This window comes from Pelmatolapia mariae, linkage group LG7, assembly GCF_036321145.2.
Source record: "Pelmatolapia mariae isolate MD_Pm_ZW linkage group LG7, Pm_UMD_F_2, whole genome shotgun sequence".
NCBI classification, from domain to species: domain Eukaryota; kingdom Metazoa; phylum Chordata; class Actinopteri; order Cichliformes; family Cichlidae; genus Pelmatolapia; species Pelmatolapia mariae.
Genome location: NC_086233.1, coordinates 17,941,828 through 17,959,012, shown reverse-complemented (window position 1 = coordinate 17,959,012; position 17,185 = coordinate 17,941,828). Strand labels below are relative to the sequence as shown.

Sequence of the window (17,185 nt, the reverse complement as noted above, 5' to 3'; positions counted from 1 at the left end):
ACTGGTGAACTATTTCGGAATGAAACGTGAACGCCCCTTTTATTATTTTGCCTCGAACCACCCCCTATTCTGTGGAATGCGCGTGAATGCAGCATGACCCGGAAGTTGTGAGAATGTTTACAGTCTTTTAAAGAAACACGAACCGTGTTTTAAATCTATTAAAGCGCACGAAAATCAACGTGAAATTAAAATCGGTTGATGTAAATTTAATTTAAAGGACAAATATAATAAATTTTTATTAAAATTACCAATGCCTGCGATCACATTCCAAAATACAAGTCCAATGCTGTTGATTTAAACAGAAAAGCTTAGTATGGTAGTGGTAGATTTAATGTTCTATATATATTCTTCACAGTATGTTTCAGGTAAAAAAAAAAAATAAAAAATAAAAAAAAAAGTCAAACATAAATGTGCATTTTAGCAGTTTATTATGCAGTTGTGTATATAAATGATTCAATACTGTCCATTCAGATTTACACTGATCAGTCTGGTTGGGTCCCCTTACACACCAAACAAAAACAGAACAATTATTCTTTGAAGCAGATGAAACAGATGCTGAACTCAACAGACCACTAGGACAATACTCCATCAGAGGCAAAAAGAAAAAAGAAAAGAAAATTTTTTTTGCGCATATTCTTTCAAAATGTATCAAGCAAGCCATGAAAAGTAGTTTATAACCAGAAGTTGCAACTCTCCCCCCCCCCCCCCAAAAAAAAAAAAAAAACCCATAGTGTGTGTGCCTTTACCATGATCCATATATTTTGTCTTTGAGACATGAAGGTCAAATGTGAATATGAACAACAGATACAAGTTGGTCACAATTATCGTCACTCCTGAATTATCTCTGAAAAGTAAAATGCTCATACAACAGATATTTCAGATTGCTGACATTTGCTAATAAACATGTCAGATTATAAGATTCATACAAATAACTTTAATTTAAATAAGAAGCCCCCCCACACACACACATTATCTTAAAAGTCTGATTTAACTTGATCCTGTTGACATCGTTTTAAAGATGGCAGTAGTTACTGATGTCTATAAAACAGATGACAATCAGACCTTTTAGGTTTTTGCAGTTAGAATTTTTTCCCTTTTTGGTAATGCAAAACACCTAGAAAAATGAATAAATCGACCATAAAGATAGTGTAATTAGATTACTTTAATCCTCAAAACCGCAAAAACAGCACCAAGAATTCTGACCGGCACAATTTCCAACTTTTACTGACATAAAACTGATAAACAGTACTGATTAATGATAAGGCAGCCAAACAGGCATAACTTAAAACTTTAAGACCACGGAGAGGCAATGGATAATGAGATACATCATACTTATAATCAAAGACATATCTAACTTTACTTTGTGAGCTTACAAGTCACCAGAAGTGCGATCTACCTCCCCGATCTATGTCATTCAAAGCTCATAAGTCTGTTTCAGGTTTAAAAACATAAAACCTTTAACAAGGTCAAACTTCAAGGGAATGTATGGGAAATTAAAACATGTCCAAAAATGACATTGTGGATGTACTCGCTTACCAACAGACATTGTCCACGCGCTGCATGTAATTGCTACTACTCACTGAGCCCTGAGGCCTATTCATGTGTGATGGCATTTACAAAACAAATGTAGGCAAAAGGCATTTCACTTTGTAATCATACTGAAATCCTATTCATTAATCTAAAACAAAAACCAAAAACAATAAAGAAATAAGAGAAAAAGTAAAAATCAACTTGTCATTCTAATGCGACATGGAAAGTTCTAGTTCTAGATTTTGACTGTCGTGGCAAAAAGCTGTCTAAAGTTAAATACAAAGACAATCGTGTATCAGAATAACTATGATTGAATAAAATAAAATTCATTATGATTACAAGCCAGACTGTAAAAAAAAATATATATATATATATACCATCCAGCAATAGATCTTAATGCAAGAAAGAAAAAGAAAAAAAAAAAAAAAAAAAAATTCAATTTCCTTTACAACCAACACTCCACCTACTTAATGCACTGATAAATATGTTTACGTCTTTATATATAAAAAGGTGGGGGACAGACAAATTCAAAAACACATTTTTACAACAGGACAAAACCATGAAATTTAGTCTGACAATTTCTTAAAAAAAAAAAAAAAAGTAAAAATAAAATAAAAATAAAAAATAACCCAACATAAATTTGATGAACGCATTCTTTAGTCCCTGACGCAAGACAGAAATACAGGAGTCACTGAACTTCTTCAGACTCCAATGAATGTGGTGGGTATGCCCACCCTAGTTATATATAACGCTTCTGAACATGTGCACCAATTCTCAGATCCCTACTGAAAAGAACCAAAAAAAAAAAAAAAAAAAAAACCAAAAACACCAGCAGCAGGAAATAAAAGAAACTTGTGCAAAAGTGCTTCCTGCATCCCGTGACTGCCACCCAAACCCCCAACCTACATGTGTGGCTTCCTTTTGTGCAGGTAAGAATGTGATTTTGCTCTCTGTACTGAAAAGCAGTGCTCACCTGACTACAGTACAGAAAATTCAGTGTAATCACTTGCGCATATATGTGTAGTTGGGATGTAGACGCTTGCTATTAAGTTGTTCAGGAAATTGTAAAACCCTCGTCCTAGCTAATTAATCAGCTAGTCATTTGTCTTTCCCCCAGTAACCCTTTGCATCCCCAGTCAGCTCAGTATACATCCCTTCAGCTTAGGGAACGCCAACCTGCATCAGTGCCATGGAACAATCACTTCATTCTCAGCCGGGATGAACTGAGCCACGATTCAGTTGCATGCTTATTGCTATAAAGACACTCAGAGGGAGAAAAAGGCTAGCGATTGTTTTGCGAGCTATCGTGCAAGTAGTTTAATAAGATTTGCACACATCTCAAAGAACTCGATGGTGTGGCTTCCTGGTCGAGGGACAGATGCATTGTCCCCGCCTCCTGTGGAATCGATGGATGAGGTCAACGATGACGTCAAAGAGCCTTCTCCAGTCTTGGTGGGGTGCACGGTACTAGGTGTACCTGGAAGCTCTGCTCCATCTACATCGTTCTTAATAGTGGTCCGGTAGTTGCCCACAGAGCCAGAGCGCAGAGGGGTAGCACTTCCTGATTTTGTCTCCAACATATCATCTGAACAATAAGACAAACTGATTTTCAAACACAAGAAGTCCAATCACCAGGGTATCTACAAGTCTTGGAAATACTCAATTCAATTCCTGCCACAGAAACACTGCTGTAAACAGTGAAATTAATCACTAGTTTATACTTAGTCGATTGTTTAGGCTAGGTATAAAGTGTAATATTTTTGTAGTCAAAAATAAAGATTCTTTTCTTCCTATTAACATAATAAACTGTAATATAGATACTGCACTGCAGACACCCAGATCATCCCGACACCCCGAGTTTGAACAATTTTGTGTTCAGTTCATGAAATATGCACAAGCCAAAGCAGTGTTCACCATTTCCTCTCAAAGCAGCTGTGGCTACACAGTCCATGGCTCTAACACCCACATATATCTCTGTTCACTGACTTCTTCTTAGCCACCATTTACTGAGATAAAAAGCCTCTGGTTCATGAGGGGTTGACCAGTAAACAAATTTTAATATAAGCTATTCGGCTTTCTAAAATGAACATATTCTAAATGTAGCTATATTTGCCAGTGCATGACCTGCCTCCTATGAATGTGGTTATGCATTTTGTTAATACCAGTTTTAGTGCTGGAAACAGACTGCAAACAACTGTATTTTAATTTTCTTGATCAAAATACTGCTGACCGTGATAATTTTATGAGATTACTGCAGTCCCAATGTCCACCTTGCTTGGTCAAATTATTATAATCTGGGACGTTAGACACACACTTGCAGCGACAGGAGGTGTCAAACAGTCAAGGTCTTGAGCCAGCCCTCATTTCTTTATAATTTGCCAGGAAAAATAGCTGGAGCTATTTGTTTATCTCTTGAGCTTGGTCCCTTTTCTGTGATTGAATGAGTCACAGGTTAGTGTTAAAGGGCTTAACAAACAAAATGTTGAGACAGAGGGATTGGACTTCAAATGAGTAAAAAAGTAGCCAATGTCCAAAGAAAAACCCTCAGAAATCCTGGAGAACTATTGCTCAAGACCCCTTACAGAAAAAAAAAAAAAAAAAAAAAAAAAAAGCTCTCACTGCTTGGAAGCAAAATATAAAGAAATGAGGTAAGTGCTGTATATATATAGCAGCACGGGACTTTATATGATGGTGAAAATCTTTCTTGTAATCCACATTCACACATCCCTTTCCTTCCCATGCAGTGTCACAGGATGCATCCAACTTTCCTGATCTGGTGCCCGATTTGTGCCCAATTTGGTTGTGCCCGAACTGCTGCTGCTACAGCAGTCAGCAGTCCTATTATGAACTTGGGCTAACAGCATTAACACCCAGGTTCCCTACAGGAGGCTGGACTGTTGCACTGATACAGCTGCTGATGGCTTATACTTTTTACAACTTCTCTCATAGTCCTCCATGTTGTCCACAAGACGGACATTTAACAACGCCCAAGCTTGCTCGATCAAACCATTTAATATGGATTTAATATGACTGCAGTCTCTCAAACTTAGTTCCCAGATAATTTTGTTAAGATCTGCAACAAATATTACCGCAAACAGGTAAATTATTAATTTAAGAAATGCTGCTAAACTATCACGCAAAGAGTTTAAAACCTAAATTACCCTAAACTATAAATTCATGTGATTAATTATGTGTAGTTATAGACAAATATTAACAATCAGCATAATATTTTCTATATTTCTGAGTCATCAGGTATAAGCTCAGATAAACATAAGCTTAATGACGGACTTTGCTGTAGCCCAAAGCCAAAGCTTCACATACTTTAAATGGAAAGCCTGTGATGTATCAGAAGCCCACAACAGCACTTGACTCTCATGTTTTCCTTTGAGGTAATGCCAAACACCTACACAGACTTCCCAAACCATCATCCATGAGTTAATCATTTATAAATTCCACACTGAGGCAGCATACTAGAGGACAAAATCCAGATAAACACCGAAGATACAGAGAACTGAGTAAAGGGCTTACCTGAAGATCTAGGTTAACTGGTCAAATGTTACAAAACTGCGTGTAAGTTGTATGAGACTAGTTTTAAAAATTAAATATATTACAATACAAGCAAAGGGCAATCAAAACTTGATCCATCTGTAAATTACAACGCATGCTGTACTGCTGCCATTGAGCTTCATGAGTCAAATAATTTCCAAACACTGACGTGTTATGACTGCCCTTTAACACAATTTCCTCATTTTGCACAGTACTGTGTTGAATCCCCACCTGTCCTTGTTTGCATTTGTTTTTGTATGCTGGTGTGTCTGCCATCATAACTGAAACAGAGCAGTTCATGGAACTAATAAATCTCGAACAACAGTTACTTTTATTGAAACACAGGAAGATAAGGGGAATTCACAATTGACCTTGAGTTTATGCACGTATCGCCAGAGCTAATAAAATGAGACACAAAGGCATCTACACTGGCAGAATATTAGCCTCTGCACAGCATGTAATTACATTCTATTACATCTTGTTTCCCTGTGGTATAATCCATGTGCTAATCAATAAACAGATATTGACATCTGCGTCATATGTAGTTACATTTCTGGGAATGTGCAGGTCAGGCTATGACACAGATTTAATGGAGCACTTTGAATCATAACAAATAACGGCCTCATGTATGATCTTTCATGTGTTTTATTCTCTAATATTGAGCCATACACAGGTTAGCTATGTAACCTTATCAGTGTATCCTGCCGGGTGCTTATGCAAATGAGTGGTGACCTAAATGCAGACTGTTTCCTCACCTACTGCTACAGACTAGTGAAGGTGAAACTTACCGTCTATGCTACGGAAGTCAAGGAGGTAGGTTCTGCTGTCCACTGTGTACAGTTGAAGGCTCATCTTGGCAAGCATCCCAGTAACAGGATTCTTCCTTCTCACACGCAGATAATATGGATTCACAACCTAGAAAATTATTGAAAGAAAGGAAAATGTGTCTCTGTGATGCTTTAAAAGTACACCTGGAGCTTATTAAACTTTTAATGCAATCCAACTTCAATAACTAACTGTGAGATTATTTTTTAAATTGTAAATATTAAGCATTTCCTCCTATATCGTGTCCCTCTTCTTCCTTACCTTCCACTCATAATCCAGCTGTTTCATTGCACGGCACACCTCGGTCATGATATCATTTGGTCTGCTTTGACTGCGTATACCCAGGTGCCACTTGGCTCTCCTAACACCCTGGTGCTTGGACTTCTGAGGGTTCAGTTCATCCAGTGTGTGACGGATACTCCTGGGAGGAGTCTCCGCCACGAGAAAAGGTACACGCTCAGGGTGAGGCTTGACTATCGCTGCACCTGATGAAGTCAGGTGTTGGTCATCTAGAAAAGAGTCAGGAGGGCTAGATGCCAAGTAGAAATCCTTGGCTTCGCTCATGATGCGACGATTGTCAATGATGAGATGGTAGGCAACAGCCAATGGATCCTGATGGTTGCGACTGTATATGCAGGCAAGGACCTCCTCCTCTGTGCACTCAAACTTCTCACAAACCTCCTTCAGGGCCTCGTCGTCGATCATGTTGTTGCTGTAGGAGGGGTCCTCAGGGAACAAGTACTTCGGCAGATCTTTTTTGAACCACTCGTCCTCTCTGTGGCGAAGAATCATTTTGGTAGTTAACAGATCATGAATGCAAACAGCACCAACAGAACTAGTTTTCTATGCAGACAGTCCCTTGTCATCATGAAATAATGTGATTTACAATTTAGACAACCAAAAGAAACAAAAAAAAAACAAAAACAAAGACTATAGGATTTTTGACTTTGTAAATACTCCGCCAGGCTTACCGGATCTCTTTGATGGTGGCTCTTTTCATCGGGTCCACCTGCAACATGTGTTTCAGTAAGCTTATTACTGCAGGGTTCAGATACTGTGGGGTGAAGAAGATCCCATCACAGATCTTCTTAAAAAGTGTTGGCACATGATCATCATCAAAGGGAAGTGTTCCACACAACAAGGCGTAGAGAATCACCCCACTACTCCAAATATCCACCTCTGGTCCAGCATATAACCTGAGGAGGCGTAAAAAGAAAGAATCACAAAACTATTTTTAACTAGGCTGTGTTTTCGAGTTGTGTTTCTGTCTCACTTTAAAATGTAAGTAAAGTATCATTAGAAGAAAAGAAAAAACAAAACAGAATTTAAAATAAGCCATTACCTTCCTGAGATGACCTCAGGAGCAGCATAGTTTGGAGAACCACAACTTGTTCTGAGGAACTCTCCATCTGACATCATGTTTGACAAACCTGCAAAAGATTTTAACTATTATATAATATACACACTTTTCAAAACACAACAACTTCAATTATTTACCTCACATAAACATTTAATATTTTTAATGCAGTTTCAAAACATTCTAATTTCGTTTTAGCTTAAAGTGCTTTATTAAGTATATACCTAACGTGAAAAATACTAAAGCAGTAATGTTTTGTTTTCTGTCGGCCCCCCAAAAAAGTTGATTTATAATTAGCTATACTATTTATTTAAGATTCTCCACTTATTGCAGTTCATCCTCTCAGCAAGGAGACAATGTCTTTTTCACTGGTAGCAATGGTGAACATGAGTTATGAATTAACAGAAGAGTGACAAAAACACTTTACTAAAGATTCAAAATAATTTGGAATAACTGCAGGTTAAATAACAACCAATGCACACTAGAATAGTCTAATATTATTAATGTCTTGAATGTAGTTCTGTATATTTGCTTAGCCAAATTTAAGGAACGTGTGAAGGATTTTCTGAAACATATTTTATGTTTCTGGCACACTACTGCCAGAAATGATTGATCGTTGAAATGACAAACTGTTATTAGAATGTGTTTTCATGCTCACACTAAACAACCCTGGAATCTGCTCATGGATTATAAACCTATGTGGTAAAAGCTCACACTAAAAGCCCATCAAAATACCAAAATTAGTCAAACTTGGAGGACAATTTTTTGAAATTCTGTTTCAAATCTGGAGGTTTTGTAAAAATCTTTTGAAAAAGTAACTTATAATCAAGTTGTGAAATACTTGTTAATATATAATTTATTTGTCTGCCTTTCAAGTTAACGACTCTACAAAATCGGCACTTTTAACGGTGGTAAATGATCTGTTACTTGTGTTGGACTCTGACTCAACCTCTGTTCTCTTGTTATTAGACCTTAGCGCTGTGGTTGAAACAGTGGACCACAAAATACTTAAGAACAGGCTTATGAAACGCTATGCCTTCTCAAGTGTGTCAACAGTTGAGACCATACTTTCCAGAAAGATCTCAATGTATGCTTTAAATTATTTTCTGAGCCGTGCACTATTAAGTATGAAGTCTACAAGGGTCAGTCCCTGGCCCACTTTTATTTTCAATAATATGTAGCACCAGTGGGTTAACTCAGCTAAAACTGAGATGTCAGTGACTGGAATGGCAAGAGTGAGTCATAAGTATGACCAGTTTTCTTTGTGTCTTGATGACTGTGTGATCCACTCTGAGGATTTGGTAAGCATCTTGTTGTTTTTTTGATCAGAGCCTTTAATTTGACACTCATTAATTTGGTGAGAAAAATGGCTACAATCAGACATATGATGACACTCAGGGACGCCAAGGTTCTAGTTCATGTCTTTGTGACATCTTGCATCATAGCAATGCTTTACTGTGAGGTTTGCCCAAGAAAATCTTTAAGAGGTCTGCAGTTGGTTCATATTGCAGCACCATGGATTTTGACTAGTTTATCTAATTATGATATTACTCCAGTGCTCAGCTCTCGAGTGGCTTCCTGTTCAGACAAGAGCAGATTTTAAAGTACTGCTGCTGTCTTATAAAATATTAACTAGCAGAGCACCAAGCTACCCAAGTGATCTTGTGAGACCATATGTACCTATAGGTCCCCTAGACTCTCAGGGGAGTGGTCTTCTGAAGGTCCCAAAGGTTAACAAAACAACATATTTTTATATCATGCCCTAACATTATGGAAAAGCCTTCTGTCTGACATTAGACTGTCAAGTTCAACTGAGGTCTTACCCACCTGTTTTCTATTGTATGTAGTTCTTGGGGTATTATTGTCTTTTTGTTTATTTATGCTTCAATTATGGATTATGGCATTTTAATTATTTGTTACCGTGTTTGCTTTTAGCTTTGTTTATTCTTTGCTTTGGAAAGGACTTTCTATGAAAGTGCTCTACAAATAAATATTATCATTACTATTACTACTGTGTGTATAATTAACAAATTAAAAACAGTGGTTCCTGCTGAGACTCCTCGATTCAAGTCCAAGAACTACTCACCAAAGTCTGCAATCTTAGCATTCATATGCGCATCAAGCAGCACATTTTCTGGCTTAAGGTCTCGATGTACCACCATGTGTCTGTGGCAGTAGTCTACTGCTGAAATGATCTGCTGGAACAGTCGTCGACTCTCCTTTTCATCCAACTGTCAAAGCAGAAATTATTCATTAGGTGTGATCTTCCCTTCCTCAGTCAGAACATCACTGATGACTAAGCAGCACCTCATGTTGTATTTTGAATATCTTTTTCAGCCTTCACAGTTTACAAAGTTCAAAGATTACTTTATCTCCACTGTAGTCTGATGATGACAAGTATATGATACTTATCTGTGTTATCTTTATCTCACTAATGATAAACTACACAACATCTGTGCAATATGAAATGATGGAAAGGGTTAAAGAAGTTTGGAATCAATATACAAGTTTCCAGCCCTAAAGTACCTTTCCATTTTTGCAGATGTAGTCAAAGAGCTCTCCCCCTGAGACATACTCCATCACCATGAAGATATCTGTAGGGGTGCTGATAACCTGATACCTACAGTCAAAACACATGTCATGTGGGTTATTAGGAGTTGGAAGGTATTATACAAGAAAACATTTAGACATGGCTGTTACCATTTAATAATTATTACAAAAAATAATTGGAATATGTGCTTAGTTTTGGACAGCTGACTCAAATAGACGTCTCTTATTTTTAGTTTTAATGTTACTTTGCCAATGGTCCATTTTAGCCCATTTATGATGATTTTTAACAAAGTAATTTAATCAACCATCAGCTCAGTTCAACCCACAGGAGCTTGTTAACACGTCTAATTTTTGGTTTCCTGTAACAAAGAAAAACAATTCCTCACAAACAGGAAGAAACTTAGTTGCCATGGAAGAAGATTGGTGTGCTCAGTATTAAAAAAAAGTGTATGAGAGCAGCACTTTGCGCAAATGTTGAATATTATAATATAATACAAAAACAATTGAGCATTTTTATGTTTCTGCTGCCAGACAGACAACAGACTGAGCTATGAGTTAGACTCCACTTCATACTTGCAGTCCATTAGTGGCATTCATCACACCTACATCTATTTGCACTAAAATGCTGTGTAGCTCTCTTTGCACATAAGCCACATCTGTTGCTGTTTTACATAACCATTATCAAGCTGTAGAATCAAACCAGGAGAAATTCTTGATCGCAAGTCCCAGAAACCACATTGTATGTGGCCTCTAAAGCTCAGATTTTACAAGTTTTAAATACAGACAACAACAACAAAAAATGCATTGACAATGTGACAGTGTTAAGATATTTTAAGAAAACATTCAGAGCTTTTGTAAATCCAATATTAACACGCACTACCATGCTGGATAAAACACAAAGGCAATAATGTCTGCCATGCAGTCTGTAGCTCAGCAGATGTTAGAGATGTTCACTAACTGTGAATCTGATGTGTTGCAATTGCAGAAAACATCCCATCAATAAAAATGAAGCAGTATTATGTTATATTACTCGATCTGTTTTTATCCCCGCTAGACAGACAATGTTATGTACTTTGCCCCAGTGGTCTGTGCACCCTGCCAAAGATGGAATCAGTCTCTCATGCATAGACACACACAGACATAGCTTACATTTTTGTGCATGCTTGACATGGAACGGGTATTTCAGGCAATTATACATCCCCCCGGTCAGTTTAATGACCCTGTAACTGTGGCCTTGAGTCTGTGAACATTCCCTTACCAAACAGGAAGTCCCCTGACAACTGTCAGATAGTAAGTTTAGCTTAGAGCACCAGAACATTACAGCACAGTCAGCTCAGACTATGATATTAAAAAATTACTCATTTAAAATGATACACTTATCTGCTTTAGCCTACCAGATGTTGACAGTAATACCAGCAGAGCAAGCTACACAGCTAGCCACAACAAAGGCAAAGCCAGTGCACTTTTGTACATTAAAATGAAAGACCAACTGAGGGAATAACTAAACAGTCAATACTGCACAATAGGGAGAGGTCAGAAGAGATAGTGGACTGAGTCAGACAGATACTGTCCTAGATGGATGCATTCTAAAACAACACTATAAAAGCCTGAAAATAGCTCAGTGGGTGGCATTAATGTGGTGGCAAGGGGATTATGGAGCAGTGAGCGGGGTGTAATCTAGGACTTACAGTTTAATTATGTGAGGGTGCCTGAAAAGCTTGAGGTTCTGGATCTCCCGGCGAATCTTTCCCACCACGTCCAAACTGCGGATTTTCTGCCTGTTCAAGATCTTCACTGCCACTTGATGCTTGGTCAGCTCATGTTGGCCCACTGAAGGATAAAAAGAGAGTGGATGGAGCAATTCTATTACAACCAAGGCCATATAAAATACGGAATGGTGAAGTATTATGCAAAACAAGGCGTCTTCACGCAACTTAAGGAAAGGTGTAATTTGTTGTTTACACTATTAGGATAAAGGTTACCAGACATGGTACAAATCTTAGAGGTGAAACCTATTTTGGAAACAGAAGGCAGCATGGTGGATGAAGGACAGCAGCAATAGGACCAATATCCTGAAGTCAGTGTGAGGAATGGGAGATCTAAATCACCACTTCCTATCACAATTTTAAGAATATAAATATAAATATAAAATAAAAACATTCAAATTAAAGAAAAAAATGGAAGGAAGGAAAAAAAAAAGTATTTGGTATTCAGTCAACCATAATCAATCACTCAAGCATATCAAAGCATAGCTTTGTCATTTGGTATTATGGAAAGACTGTAAAACAGTTCTCTTGTTTTTGTTTTTTGCTGAAACTGGCTGCCTACTGAGTGTGATAAATCTAATGCTGAAACAAAAGTCCTTCTAGAAGCAAATCTTGCCACGCACAATGTTGAAACACCTTCCAGCAACTATAGGGCACATACTTACGAAACATCAGTCAAAGCTAACCAAAACCTCCTCTAACAAGTTTGCAAATTTTACTTCCATCTGCTGTTTCAGCATTTCAGCATTCTCTCAAATATTAAAATTCAAGAGTCTTTGAATGCCACATCTCTACTTTATAAAGTCTCTAGCTGAAAGTTACATTTAAAAAAAGAAAAAAATCCTAGCACATGCTAAATGATCTGTAAAGATGAGTGGTGATACACAGTCAATACATGAGCAAATAGGTCAAATACAGAGTCCTCATAACTGAAAGCGGTAAAAAAGCCGCACAAGAAACAAAAAGATAACATCTGAATGGACGGTGGGAAGACAGCGCATTTGCCCACGGGAGTTAGCAAACAGCTGGTTTTGATTTACCAGCTGTGTCGGTAGTAATCAAGACCATAATCACACAGCACCAACTCCAGCTCTTTTCCCTCAACATCAACAAATAGCTGAGAGCTGGGAGATGACTCATTGGGAATTAACCGATCACACAGTTTGCGGTGGTTCCACTCCATTTCGATATATATTGTGGTTTCAGTGTTTCTACTGAACAGAACAGCCTGTAAGGTAAACAAAACAAGTAACGCGCAGACACGATTACTTTTAAGAAATAAAACAGGTTTTTTTAGTCCATTGCGTGTTGATACAACTCAAGTTGTATAGTGACTCAAGCTTCTAAGCGTTCAGCCCTGTGCACTGACAAAGTGGGCGTAGATTCAGCAGAGTTTGTCCAACTCTCTCCATCTAAATTTCAGAATTAACATTGAATGCTTGAAACAGGCAACAAATACGACTCGTGGGGAAAGAAGTTGTGAATAAATGTAGTGCAGAGTTGGGTTTAAAGGCAAGAGAGAGGAAACTGTACTTTACCGATTAAAATGTACTCTTGCTTGCGGCAACATCAATGAAGAGGGCTGACTTCCCGGTGTATGTCTCAACAAGCGCTTCGCTCGCTAGCACGCAACGCAACCGACGCTAAATGGCAAACTATGTGACCAGCTACAGGCCAATTTCATAAAACTTGCAGTGTCTTCTTTATCTTAGAAACTACAACGACAAGCTCAAAAACCTGCGTTTTGTCACACACACAAAAAGTTCAGAAAATAGTGCGACAACAAGTGTGTTGCCTCCCCAGCACTGCGACAAGTTAGCTTTCCTAGTATGCTAGCTTAGCAGCTAAGCTAAAAGCTCCCTCTCCCACCGTCTCGCAGCTGGCAGGATGCACAAACGCCTGAGACAGTTACACATACCTTTAACCTTCCCAAACGTCCCCACTCCGAGAGTGTCTCCGAGAATGTAATGTCCAATTTTAACTCTTCCTTCATGCTTCGCTTTTTCCGTCGCCATCTTCCCGCAGTGGCCTTGCTGCGGGGTTAGCTAGCTGCGGTAGAGATGGACCGGACTCCGCTATGTGTTTCTCCACTCTAGCGGCTCCGCTCAACACTGAGAGTGGGAGGCGTCCCGGCTCTTGTGCGATTCGTCAAACTCGTCAACGACGTAACATGTTGCATTTAAATGCTCTCAATAAACTCCGAAATTGTTAGTCTGGGTGAAGTTCATGTTGTAAACTTGTTTTGGCCGGAAAATCTATCGTATAGGCTAAATCTGGGTCAGGAAGTGAAAGGAGAGAAAATGTGCTTTAGAAATATATGAGATAGATAAATTATGATGTGCCCAATCAAATACTATGGAAACTGATAAAGTCAGCAGTCTTCTGCCTATATAGAAAAGGATTTCTGGCTGCTCCCTTATTGGGGCCCTATTTTTATCTGTCTAAATACAACATAAAAAGATTTTAAGAACTGACAAAATACCATCAGGATTAAATACATTAGAAATACATTAATACAGTGAACTATGTTTCATAAGAATCCATTCTCATAATCGTCTCAAAAATATATCCAATGCCTTGTTAACTTCATAAAAAGTATATAAACAAAAGCTGCACTCCAGTCCAAACTATCCAAATTACATTAAATGCCGCTTCAGCAAGGGCAAATTAGACAGGCTTATTGTATGCACAGATTTCTGTTGCCTGGTGACACAATCAGGTTTTGTGGGTTTATACTTAAGGCACACTGTACAAGTGAAGGAACGTTTTAATGTAGATAGTGCACAGCACTGTTTGGAAGCAGAAAGCTCAATGTGGCGAATGAATCAGCAAACTCTGCTGAAATATGACTCCTGGTCCATAATTTATGCTGGAAAAATCACGTTGAAATGAGTCATAGCCTGAAGATCGGTAAATATGGCTCGATTGTGTCGGAGTAAATACATAATGCACCATTCTTTCCCCTATACTATTCAGTTCTGCAACATGGCAAATCCAGTTCATAGTTGCGGTTTTAGGCTGTTGTTTATGAGGTGGATATATATTTTGCCATCATCCCACCCTGCTGTATTTGTTGCACTTACTGTTAACTGTTAAACATATTAAAAAGTTTCAAAGGTAAATATGGTAGGTTACAAGAACAAAGGACACTCAACTGTCTAGAAACAGAAAGATGTGCACAATATTCATAGGAACCAGATTTCACAATAATTGTAATTATTAATTTTATGGAGTAAAAAGTCTTTGAAATACTTGTTAAACTATGCTACATTTAATATGCAAACATATCCAGCAAGAGAGAAAAAAAGACAGTTTGACCTTGCTGTGTAGTCTGACTACAAAACTCCGTAAACCTTGTAAAGAACCACTCCTACTGTATGTCAAGACCTGAAGCATGAAAAATCCTTACAGACATGAAGGGAATATCAATGAACTGGTCAAGAGGAGAAAAAATCCTCACTGACAGTAATGCATGACCACACAGATTATGGTTCTAAGGAGTATCAAGGCTCATGTTTAAAGCATGGGACAATGAACCTCAAAGATCTTAAAAATCTTTCACTGCCTTTTTTTTTTTTTTTTTAATTATTATTATTTTTCTTAAGTACAAACTGAAAAATACAGGTTTTGTTCAGTCAGTGATTATTTCAAAAAAAGAAAGGCTTGGTGAACAGTTACCATGACTCCCTTGGGAATTCTGGTAGGAATTAACAGTGAGTACCAAAAGTCCTGTCAGTGACACTTAGTGTATTTTTGCAAGTGTGAAAGTTGTACTTTGTATGCAGTTTGAGTCTCAGTACGTAGGGACCTGGTTCACTGCAGTACACATAACAGGTATTTGACTGAGCTTCTTAGCACACAGAGAACTCAGTATACATCCCAGAAGTACTGCACTCAAGATAATATTTATACCCAAAATGATGATTTCAAGTAATTTGATTACATGTAAAAAAAAAAATCAGTGTAATTTGGTTACATAATTACAAAGTAAAACATTATATTAAATGGATTATATTATATCTTTTTGATTGGTTCTTTCCATAACATGAATGTTAACAGTTGTCAAATAGGGCTATGTACCAACACAACACAACTGATGATCCCAACCCCATTAAGAAAGCAAGAAATCCCACAAATGAACCCTGAGGAGGCACACCTGTGAAGTGAAATCCAACTCAGGTGACTGCATCATGAAGCTCATTGAGAGAAGGCTAAGGGTTTGCAAGTGATAACATATCATATGATATATATGATATATTATCACTTGAAGCTCACCAAAAATACAGAAGTATTTGAAGTTTTTCTCAGCTATATAATCATGACAGCTATATACTACTGGTTGTCAGACACAAACAGCACTGTATCTGAGGGGCACTAAGAAGGGTAAACTGGCCATGTTTGTTTTGTTTTTTTTAACCGTACAAATCTTTGCATGTGTGTGTCATCATATGAAAGTATGTTCTTGAAGACACCAACTGCAGGAACAGTATTGTATTGTTAGTACAATACTGTATTATCATATAATATTGTTGTCAGTATTGTATAAGTATGGCTTCATATCTTATTGCAGTATTTTTGTTTGTTTGCATCCACTAAGCAGGTCATGGGTTACAGTTAGAGTCTGGCCCATATAAGATTTTTAAGACATCACTATTTGAGAATTTAAAAAAAATCCAATAGCTTGATATACCAGTCCATATTTGTTTTTCTTTCTGGCACATACATAAATAGATTGCCCAAATATTTGTTATGTCTAGGGATTTCTTTACTTCTTTAATCTAGGCCCCACTCTACTTTGATTAGCTGGTTGTATGTGTAACGATCCAAAGGTGAGTTGTTAACAGAGAAGTTACAGAGTGCCTTCTGGTGGACAAAAAGTGTAAAACACCAACATCCATAACATGGTTGAAGAGTGTTTCTCGCGTCTCTTCTTCACTTTTTAATATTTCATTTTACAGTCATTATAAATATCGACTGAAAATATCAGTCTGATGACAAATCGTTGGGGCTCTAGCTACATTTCACACCATAGCAAACTTAAATGTCATCCAGATGATTGTGGCAGCTTAATGGAAAAGACATATACACAATAAACACATTTAGTTGTATAGTTAGTTATGTCATATGCCAAAGTGGCTTACGTGTCCACGTGACAATTAAAGGCATCAACTAGAGACTGTAAGGAACCGCAGATGCTAAATGCAAAAAAAAAAAAAAAGTTGTAAAGTGAGACAATGCATATTAAATTAATAACAATACTAGAACAACATGTCAGATTTATAATGTGGTTCCAGCAGGAAAAGTACTAAGAAAGCAGAGCAGCTAACCAAGTTTCCCAAAAGCTGAATGTTTCTATTTTCATTAGTGTATTTCTATGAATGTTCAATTAGTGACAGTCTATTGGTTCATTACAGCCTGTATGTGACTTTGCTTTTATACCACCAGTTATCCCCTTTTTATTTTTCACGTTTCACTTTTACATTTCGTTTTTACCAATAAAGAATAGAAACCATGCCATAACTTGGACTGTCCAATAGATGGCGATGTCTGTGCAGGATCTGGTAAGGAGACATGATGAATATGCTGCTTTATGCTGCCCTGCAGTGCCCTA

The 17,185-nt window shown here is 37.6% G+C and overlaps 1 protein-coding gene across 1 annotated transcript; it reads right to left on the bottom strand.

Annotated features, from left to right (window-relative positions):
* Window positions 1-411: 411 nt before the first annotated feature.
* Window positions 412-13,667, bottom strand: prkaa1 (protein kinase, AMP-activated, alpha 1 catalytic subunit). The gene is made up of 9 exons (XM_063478198.1): window positions 13,493-13,667; window positions 11,497-11,638; window positions 9,785-9,878; window positions 9,345-9,489; window positions 7,244-7,331; window positions 6,873-7,097; window positions 6,163-6,676; window positions 5,865-5,991; window positions 412-3,115 (listed from the first exon to the last, which is right to left on the bottom strand). The coding sequence occupies exons 1-9, from the start codon at window positions 13,587-13,589 to the stop codon at window positions 2,832-2,834; spliced, it is 1,716 nt and encodes a 571-aa protein (XP_063334268.1). The 5' UTR covers window positions 13,590-13,667; the 3' UTR covers window positions 412-2,831.
* Window positions 13,668-17,185: the final 3,518 nt, after the last annotated feature.

Coding starts and splice junctions, on each gene's coding strand:
- prkaa1 (XM_063478198.1), bottom strand. CDS start 13,589: ATGGCGACGGAAAAAGCGAAGCATGAAGGAAGAGTTAAAATTGGACAT. Junction 9,879..11,496: donor CACCCTCACATAATTAAACT/GTAAGTCCTAGA, acceptor TTTTGACTGTAG/GTATCAGGTTATCAGCACCC. Junction 7,332..9,344: donor TGCTAAGATTGCAGACTTTG/GTGAGTAGTTCT, acceptor AATCTTTTGCAG/GTTTGTCAAACATGATGTCA.